The sequence below is a fragment of the Babylonia areolata genome, chromosome 25, assembly GCF_041734735.1.
Source record: "Babylonia areolata isolate BAREFJ2019XMU chromosome 25, ASM4173473v1, whole genome shotgun sequence".
Lineage (NCBI taxonomy): Eukaryota > Metazoa > Mollusca > Gastropoda > Neogastropoda > Buccinidae > Babylonia > Babylonia areolata.
This window is the reverse complement of record NC_134900.1, coordinates 34729721-34739720: the sequence shown is the minus strand read 5'-3', so window position 1 is coordinate 34739720 and position 10000 is coordinate 34729721. Positions and strand designations below refer to the sequence as shown.

At 42.6% G+C, this 10000-nt stretch overlaps 1 protein-coding gene across 2 annotated transcripts in view; it reads left to right on the top strand.

Moving 5' to 3' along the window:
• The window catches only part of LOC143299757 (uncharacterized), a 27357-nt gene that overhangs the window by 2667 nt on the left and 14690 nt on the right, over positions 1 to 10000 (top strand). For both annotated transcript variants that reach the window (XM_076613149.1, XM_076613148.1), the window contains exon 2: positions 1 to 906. This exon is cut by the window's left edge and continues 1346 nt beyond it. In XM_076613149.1, the coding sequence (XP_076469264.1) occupies positions 1 to 906 (906 nt within the window). The remainder of the gene's footprint in view (positions 907 to 10000) is intronic.

Below are 10000 nucleotides of genomic sequence, written 5' to 3'. Positions count from 1 at the left end.
CGACGCTAACACCTCCTCCGAACTGACTCAGCAGCAACAACAACAGGAAGGAGGCGGCGGAACCGGAACCGGAAACGGAAACGGAAGCGGAAGCGAGGCGGGGAAGAACTCCAACGAGGTGAAGCCCACGCTGTCCTACATCGCCCTCATCGCCAAGTCCATCCTGGAGTCCCCGGCCCGCCGCCTCAACCTGGGCTCCATCTACGGGTGGATCGAGAAGAACTTCCCCTACTACCAGAACCGCGGTCAGGGCTGGCGCAACAGCGTCCGCCACAACCTCTCCCTCAACGACTGCTTCATCAAGGCCGGCCGCTGCGAGGACGGCAAGGGCAACTACTGGGCCATCCACCCGGCCAACATGCAGGACTTCCTCAGGGGCGACTTCCGCCAGAGACGCCGCTCGCGCCGCCGCGGGAGGAAGAAGGACTGCGAGCTGGGGCTGTACCCCCACCACCCCCACCACCAGTTCGCCGCCAACGGCTACCTGGGGGCGGCCTCGGCTGCTGCCGCGGCGGCGGCGGCGGCGACCGGAAGCTCGCTGGGCGTCGGGACTCAGATGCCCTTCTCCCCGTCGGCGGCCGCTCTGTACTCCCCGTACACGGAGGCGGAGAGGAGGGCGTACAGGCTGGATGAGGCCCTCCTCCGGCAGAGCATGAACAACCCCTTCCTCAAGTGGTACCCCCAGCCGTCAGCCTACTCCCCGACCACCTCCACTCCCACCCCTTCCGCCGCCGCCGTCGTCAACCCCGGGATGTACAGCGGGGTGGGGGGTGTCGGGGGCGTCGGGGGTGTGGGGGTGGGGGTGGGGGTGGGGGGTGTGGCGGGCTCCAACTCGCAGTGGCCTCAGACTTACCCGGACAACAGCGGCCAGTCTGCTGTGTACCCGCTCAACTCGTCATTTTCCAGGTGAGCCCCTACCTACCCTTCAATGCTGGGACTGTGTGTGTGTGATTGTAAAGAGTTGTCGAGTTCTGTCCCAGAGTTTAAAAGACCATGTTTGAGAGGACAACCTACACTCTGAATTCTTTCCGTCACAGACAGTTTATTTCAGGAATACAGTCCACTTCGCATCGAAGATCAAACTTTGGGGGGAGAAAAAAAGAAGAAAGACTTTTGTGTTTGACAAGTCTATTGACTTACGCTTTTGGTCAGGGACTGCTTAATTCAAGCATGTAACGGTTGTTCATTGCTAAAAGAAAAAAAATACAGAAGGAATAAAATGAAAAAAAAAGAGAGTTCATGTCCATGACATTTTGAAGATGTTAGTAGCGGTTTAAAAATAAAATAAAATAAAATAACAGAAAAAGTTTTATGTTGATTGGAATACAATTTTAAAACGAATAATGTCGCGGCTTGATAAAAAAAACAACACACACACCAAAAGTTTGCTTTGTTTCAACACAAAGATTGAATTTCCTGTGATATTCTTTATTTATTGTCAATAAACTTTTCTAACCACCCCCCTCCACCCCCACCCCCCACTCCGCCCCCCTGTTTATTTGCCCCAGTCTTCACGGCCCAGAACTTCTAAAAAAAAACTAAACCGTATACACAGATTGAGTTTACAGTGATATGTATCTCTCAAACTTTGGGCACATTAAACGACATTATTCTCAAACACGTTGGTTGTGATTTTGTTTGATCTTTCAAATTGTTGCATGCATTAATGTATGTATGTCACGTCAGTCTGTCTATACCAGTGTATAATTATAAATAAGTTGTCGAAGAAGCTATATAATACTAGTACACGATATGATACGATGAAATATAATATGATTATATATATATATATATATATATATATATATATATATATATATATATATATATATAGAGAGAGAGAGAGAGAGAGAGAGAGAGAGAGAATAAATTTGTTATAGATGAATACAATTATAGATATAGATATATAGTGTTGCATTTTCCCCTTCTTAACAGCTCTTTCCATACAAGAAATATATGAGTATTCATCACCTGTGTGTCTCTGTTCCATTTGTGTAGCTATGCCCTTTTCTTGTGCCTGCCAACTCTACTCACTTTCTTCCCATGCACTTCGTGTGGAGGTATTTTTTTCTAGGGGGTGCAAATTTCACTGGGGAGGAAAACAAGTACAGACACAAACTACTACGGCCACATTCTGTCAGATGATGACGTTGGAAATGATGTTTTTTTCTTCTTTTTATTTTTATTTTTTAAAATTCAAGTGTGTGTGTGTGTGTGTGTGTGTGTGTGTGTGTGTGTGTGTGCGTGCGTGTGTGTGTGTGTGTGTGTGTGTGTGTGTGTGTGTGTGTGTGTGTGTGTGTGAGAGAGAGAGAGAGAGAGAGAGAGAGAGAATTTCCTCAATATTCGTTTGTGCCGCGAACGTTTAAGGATTAATAATTTTCTGAAAGTAGATAATCACTTATCAATGCACATGCTTGCGTCCCGCCATGCATATGTATTTATAAACATCAGGTAATTCAATGGTTTACCTTTCTTTTTTCTTCTTTCGCACTTTTAATGTCTCTAGTTTCATTTTGGGCGAAAAAAAAAAAGAAAGAAAAAAAGCCCTTCCCTAAATCTCATCTGGTTTATTTGATCCCGAGTTTACAACTCCGATTCATTTAAGTGTGCATGATAGATAAAAATGTTCCCATGACGGAGTAAAGTTCGTGTGAACCTTATTTAGTACATGAACGACTCTCTCTCTCTCTCTCTCCCTCTCTCTCTCTCTCCCTCTCTATATATATATATATATATACAGATTCATTAACTCACACAGTCATTCACTCATTTTGATCGCGAAGGGTTATGACGACAGTAATAGTCCATGCTTACTGTAATGACACAGCACACACAGGTTGTGCGGAACACTGTATTGATAATGTTAACCGATAAACTACAAGAACTGACTGAGCTGATCAATTTATCGCCATTCTCCTCCGAGGAAGGGAGGCGTAATATTTGGCTACTGCTGCTGTTGTTATGCCACAGTTTCTTTATAAATAATAATAATAATCATAATGGTATTTATATAGCGCTGAATCTTGTGCAGAGACAAATCCAAGCGCCTTCGCACGAGTCATTCACACGCATGCGCGTAACTCTAAAACTGAGATATTTTCATTTTATTTCATTTTTATTATTTAAAATATATATATATATATTTTTTTTTTTACTTTTTTTTTCTCAAGGCCTGACTAAGCGCGTTGGGTTGCGCTGCTGGTCAGGCATCTGCTTGGCAGATGTGGTGTAGCGTACATGGACTTGACCGAACGCAGTGACGCCTCCTTGAGCTACTGATACTGATACTGAAGACAAGGAAGAGAGGCAGGGAAGGGAGGCTATTTTTGGGAAGAGGCGGGTGGGTAGTCGCGGCGGCCCCCGTTTCAGCAGAAAATGATGTTTGCGCCCTTGGGGAACGATGGCGATTTTTTTTTCTTTCTCCGATTCACCTGACTCTACTCAGGTGTGAACGGGCACCTGAGAGAGAGGTTTTGGGCCCCGCCTCCCTATCCCTACCCCCTAGACACACTGGATGTGAATTCATTGCCATCGAACCTGACTTCCATTGCGGAGGGTTAAAAAACAACAACAAAAAAGTAGCAGAAAAAAAAAGAAGAAAAAAAAAAAGAAAGAAAGAAAAAAAAGGCGGAAGAAGAGAAGTGGGCCCCGCCTTCCTATCCCCGAGCCCTAGACACAGTGGACATGAATTCACTGCTGCCCCAGATCGATAGCCGTGTGTGTGTGTGTGTGTGTGTGTGTGTGTGTGTGTGTGTGTGTGTGTGTGTGTGTGTGTGTGTGTGTGTGTGTGTGTGTGTGTGTGTGTGTGTGTGTGTGTTGTGAGTGTGTGAGTGTGTGTGTGTGTGTGTGTGTGTGTGTGTGTGTGTGAGTGTGTGTGTGTGTGTGTGTGTGTGTGTGTGTGTGTGAGTGTGTGTGTCTGTGAGTGCGTGCGTGTGTGTGTGTGTGTGTGTGTGTGTGTGTGTGTGTGTGTGTGTGTGTGTGTGTGTGTGTGTGTGTCCTTCTACAGATATTGTTCGTCATCTGTGCTGCTCTTTTAGACGTTTACATTAAATGTTACCTGTAGACGTCGATCCAAATTCCGCTTCGTCAAGTCTCGATCCACACCCAGCTCTTTCCAAGTCTAGATTTAAAACCCCACCTCTTTCCAAAATAGCCTCCCTTCCTTGCCTCTTCCTTGTCTTCAGTTTCTCCAGTTTTAGAGTTATGCATGCGTGTGAATGACTCGTGCGAAAGCGCTTTGATTTGTCTCTGCACAAGATTCAGCGCTGTAGAAATATAATAATAATAAGAATAATTATTATACGTCATTGAAATGAATGAATGACCAAACAAATGGATGGATAAATAAATGAAATAATGGATGAATAAATAAGTACATAAATAAATAAGTAAATAGATAAATAAATAAATAAGGAATAACACACACAAAAATAAGTAAATGACTAAAGGACTACATAAATAAAAGTTTAAATAAATAAATCATCATTTAATCAGTAAATAAATGGCCGCGGCAAACGGGTATTGGACCTTTAGGCTTCAAAACCTTAACTACCATCACAGCATACCGCTGTTGTAATGTTGTAATGCTATTTTAGGCAATCGAAAAACATCAGTTCACAAAAAAAAGGCAAACCAAGCACAAGAGGCTAAAAAAAAAAAAGACAAACGATGTCTTTTTACCGGCTTAATAAAAAAAATAAAATAAAAAAGAAATAGGGGAGGGGGGGGGGGGACGGGGGAGGGAGGGAGAGGAGGGGGTCAATGAGAACAAAAAGCAAACAAGCAAAGCCGTGAAGAAGAAGAAAAAAAGAAGAAAAAAAAAGAAAAGAAAATCGTGATAATCAAACGAACGAACGAACGAACGAACGAAAAAGCATAATTTTCAATCCATGGGGATATATCTTTTGAAGGTGGGCGGTTCATTTATCATAGATAAAAATCCCGACTGCTGGCATACTGATGAAGGAATTTAGAAAGTGTGTCCACCTTTCTTTTTTTTCGTTCTCTCTCTCTCTCTCTCTCTCTCTCTCTCTCTCTCTCTCTCTCTCTCTCTCGTTTCTTCTCCTTCTTCTTCTCCTCCTCCTTCTTCTTTTCTGGATAAGTAAGTTGCGATTAAGAAAAAAATACATAAAAAAAAATATATATATAAACCAAAAACATTTCCGTAATCACTTCGTTCCTAAACATGTCAAACAAGTAAACCAGCAGGCGCTCGCACGCACGCACGCACAGACAGGCAGACTGACTGAATTACACACACACACACACACACACACACCACACACGTAAGCAAACGGGTGGAGGGTGAGAAGGAGAGAAAGACAGACAGACAGACAGACAGGGAGCTTATTATACAGATATCTTTCAAATCCACACCCCATTTTATTCATCAAAGAAAGGACCCGTTGAACTTCAAAAGAAAAGCTTAAAAAAAAAAAAAAAAAAAAAAAAACACACACAAAAAAACTATCAACAAAACAACAGATACGTGCGTTTTCATACCACCCTTCGACCCACTAGCCCCCAACTCTTACCTTAACCCTTCCCCCCTCCACCCTTTCCCCCACACATACCCTCGCACTCAGACACACGGAACTGTGTGGGGGTGGGCGGGGGGAGTGGGGGCGAAGGGGGGGCGGGGGGGGGGGGAGTTGCCCCACGCAAGAGACTCGACCTCCCACTAGGCGCTGCAAGGTAATCAGGGCCAGCAACACAGCACGCCCCATGTCTTAAGAGCAAACAATAGAAAACTCATCCACTGATACTACGCTCTCGCTCTCTCTCCCTCTCTCTCTCCCTCTCTCTCTCCCTCTCTCTCATGTATATTTTAAGTTACTCAGTTGACCGTAATGGCACCGAGGCGCAGTTTTTATTTTTTATATATTTTTATTTTATTTTAAATATTTCTTTTATGTTCTTTCAAGAGTCTTGCAGCTGTGTGTATTTACATTTTTTCTTCTTCTTCTTTTCTTCTTTCTTTCCCGTACAATTTTTTTTCTCTTCTTGTTCTTCCCCCCCCCCCTCCCCCCTGCCTTCCCCGACACCCTTTATATTATCACCTCTGAGTTTTTAATTCCATGATCGTGGGGCTGAAACGAAACTAACACACTGAAACATACCTCCGAAGGTCGATTTTGAAAAAAAAAAAAAAAATTCTTTACTCATTTATCTATTTATTATTTATTTCACTGATTTTCATTATTAACGTGTGTGACTTTTTTTTTTTTTTTTAACCCGCCCTTTAGGCAGCCATATCCCGTTTTCACGGATGTATATGTCGGCGATTTTCCGTGTTGACTACTTCTTCTGCGTTCACTCGTATGCACACGAGTGGGCTTTTACGTGTATGACCGTTTTTACCCCGCCATGTAGGCAGCCATACTCCGTTTTCGGGGGTGTGCATGCTGGGTATGTTCTTGTTTCCATAACCCACCGAACGCTGACATGGATTACAGGATCTTTAACGTGCGTATTTGATCTTCTGCTTGCATATACACACGAAGGGGGTTCAGGCACTGGCAGGTCTGCACATATGTTGGACCTGGGAGATCGTAAAAATCTCCACCCTTTACCCACCAGGCGCCGTCACCGTGATTCGAACCCGGGACCCTCAGATTGACAGTCCAACGCCGTTTAACCACTCGGCTATTGCGCCCGTCTTCCGTGTTGACATTACCCACCACCGAGCGCGGCGCTTGACAAGGAGATCAGCAGAGCTCTCAGAATAATCAGATTAATTCTATTTTCCCAGTAAGGGAAATTAATCGATCTTTTTACGTGTGCATGCACCACCACGTAGGGGGGAGTTAGGGCCTTGATTAGGACTGTACTTATGTTGACCTCGTGGGGGGGAGAGGGGGGGGGGGGTTAGGGGGGCGGTGGGGGAGAGGAAGACAAGGAACTGCACTCTGTCACCCCCAACTAAACCCGCTACCAAAATTCCTAACCCAGGACCATAAAATCGAAAGTCTGAGACAATACCCACTCTTAGATTTCGTGCTCGAAATTCTTTTTAGATATTTGTTTCGTTTTTTGGTCATCTGTTCAGTTTAATATTACTGATCTTTCTTTGGCAGATTGTATTACGATACTTTTTTTTTCCTCTCACGATTTGTTGTTGTTGTTGTTGTTGCTTAAGCATCACAAAAAAAAAAGAAGAAGAAAAAAGAAAAAAATCTTCTCCCTCTTCATCTGACTATTTATGCTATTCTTCTTCTTTCTCCTCCTCTTCTTTTCTTCTTCATATATTATTATTATTATTATTATTATTATTAGTAGTAGTAGTAGTAGTAGTAGTAGTAGTAGTAGTAGTAGTGTCATTATTATCATTATCATCACTATCGTATCGAGTGATGGCCTGGAGGTAACGCGTCCGCCTAGGAAGCGAGAGAATCTGAGCGCGCTGGTTCGAATCACGGCTCAGCCGCCGATATTTTCTCCCCCTCCACTAGACCTTGAGTGGTGATCTGGACACTAGTCTTTCAGATGAGACAATAAACCGAGGTCCCGTGTGCAGCATGCACTTAGCGCACGTAAAAGAACCCACGGCAACAAAAGGGTTGTTCCTGGCAAAATTCTGTAGTGTAGCGACGCGCTCTCCCTGAGGAGAGCGGCCCGAATTTCTCACAGAGGAATCTGTTATGATAAAAAGAAATACAAAATACAAACAAAAATACAAATATTATTATTTGAAAAACAACAACAAACAAACAAAAACAAACAAACAAAAAAACAACAACAAAAAACCAACCAACCAATCAAACAGCAACTACAAATCAATAACGAATCAGTGAATACAAAGAATAATTTTAGGTAGACCTTGCTCCAAGGCAGAATTTTTATCAACTAAACCTTTGTCGGCTTGTATGAAATCAAACCTTTCTGCTGTCTGTCCCCGATGAAGGGGAGTGGGTTTTTATAGGTGACTGTTGTTTCAGTGTTGATGGACAGGTGTACGTGCAGTTGGGATGAGTCTGTTCAGTGGATAAATATAGTTTTGGTTTTTGAAGGAATGTTCGCAATAATGTTAAAGACTGAAATATGTTATTCCGTTCTTTTTCCGTAACTGCGTAAATACTCTCTCTCTCTCTCTTGCTCTCTCTCTCTGCCTCTGTCTCTCACGCTCTCTGCCCGTCTGTCTGTCTGCTCTCACTCTCTATATATTTCTCGGCTCTCTCTCTCTCTCTCTCATTATGATTTTTTCCTTATATATATGATATACCTATGTATTCATGTTAGATGTGGATGTCTGTTTATTTTTTCTTGCTCATGTATATACACACTCCAAGCCAAGTATATGTTTCGTTACCAATTGTTTGAGGTTCGGGCAGTGGTCAGTTATCCAAACTGTCATTGGTTGTAAAAGCGAGCCAATGAGCGTTGTTGGTTGAGCACTGACGTGGGAATCGGGTGAACCAATGATATTAGATGAATGAGGTCCACATAACTGGAAGATGATGTTCCGACTTGGTCGGCATAGGGTTAAACTGATGGTGTTTACGTTGTTCCTAGAGTAATTGTCTCGTCACTTAATTAGTTCTTGTTTTGGGTGGGTTGTCTTCGCTGATGGCCCGTTGCGCAAAACCCAAGGTGGAGAGCTGATAATGCTATATAAGTTGACTGAACTGAAGGTTCTATGTACTACAGCGCATTCACTTATCATGTGTCTCATGCATGATATATGCTCTTGCATGAGGTTTGGGTTGGGGGGTATCCAGTCCCATGGAATTGTCTAGTTCCATATTCTTTATATTGTTCCTCTATTAAGATAGGGGAAACGTATGACATATGTGGATATTATATGCTGATATTTTTGTACGTAACTGCAAGTCTGGAAATGGCTGTACAATGCATAGTTTTTATTGGTGGTTTGCATTGATGTTTCCAGGCCACGGCTGCCAGAGCCCTTTTAGACAGCTTTTCTTTTAACTGGCTTTATTTTTTATTTTTTTATTTTTTTTTAGTTCGCATTTTTCTTTTTTGCTATTCAATTAGTGTAACTTTTCCACCCTTTAGTCTTGAGAGTGTTGAAACAACATTAACGTCATGAACAAAAAACATCTTTGGGCCTGACTGTGTTTTCTTTATTTATTTATTATTTTTTTTATATTAAATCCTTATCTGTCTTTTCCCCGAGCCCGACTCCCCCCTGTGCATGGTAAAGACCATTGGCTCATTCTTTACGATAGGAGCAGAGGGGAGCTTTCCATGTGCTTGTATGAAAATTAACTCACTCAGTACGGCCAGTCCTCTCTTCTCCTCCACACAGACCCCTCGGATGTCCAGTGGGTGTCTCAATGACCCAACCTTTAGCTTCCGTCGTCAGAATTGTGGTATTCTTTGTCAACATTCACATCTTCAGTATAAGAGCCTTCCGCTTGCAATATTTTGATGATGGCAATTGGGGTGAAACGCTGTTAACGTCGTCTCTTTCGCCGTTCGTATGGAGAGAGTTAAACTTTTGTCAGTGCTTGGTTATAAAACTAATCTCCTTTCTTGTTGTATAAAAATTAACCTTTTTGTGCTTGTTTAAAAACTAATATTTTGTGCTTGTTTGGTTTAAACATTTTTTTTTAATATCAAGAAACAAGGTGAAATACTAGCGTTCAATTAAGAAGACTTGATCAACAACAAGCCTGAGCTTATATCGTGCCCGTTCATATAATATTGTGCTTGTTTAAAAAACAACAACAAACAAACACTAAACTTTTGTGCTTCGTTTTCAACTTAGATATTTGTGTTTTTACCGACCGCTAAATTTGTGTGCTTTTCTAAAACTAAACTTTTATGCTTGTTTAATTTTTAATTTTGTGCTTGTATTTTAAACAAAACACTTGCGTTTGTTTCACATCTTTCATTTTTGTGTTTCTACTTACCGCTAACTTCTCTGCTGAGCCCCCATCACCACCCCACACACACCCTCCCCCCCCCTCCCCCGCACAGTTTTTTTTTCAGTTTTCAGTAGCTCAAGGAGGCGTCACTGCGTTCGGACAAATCCATA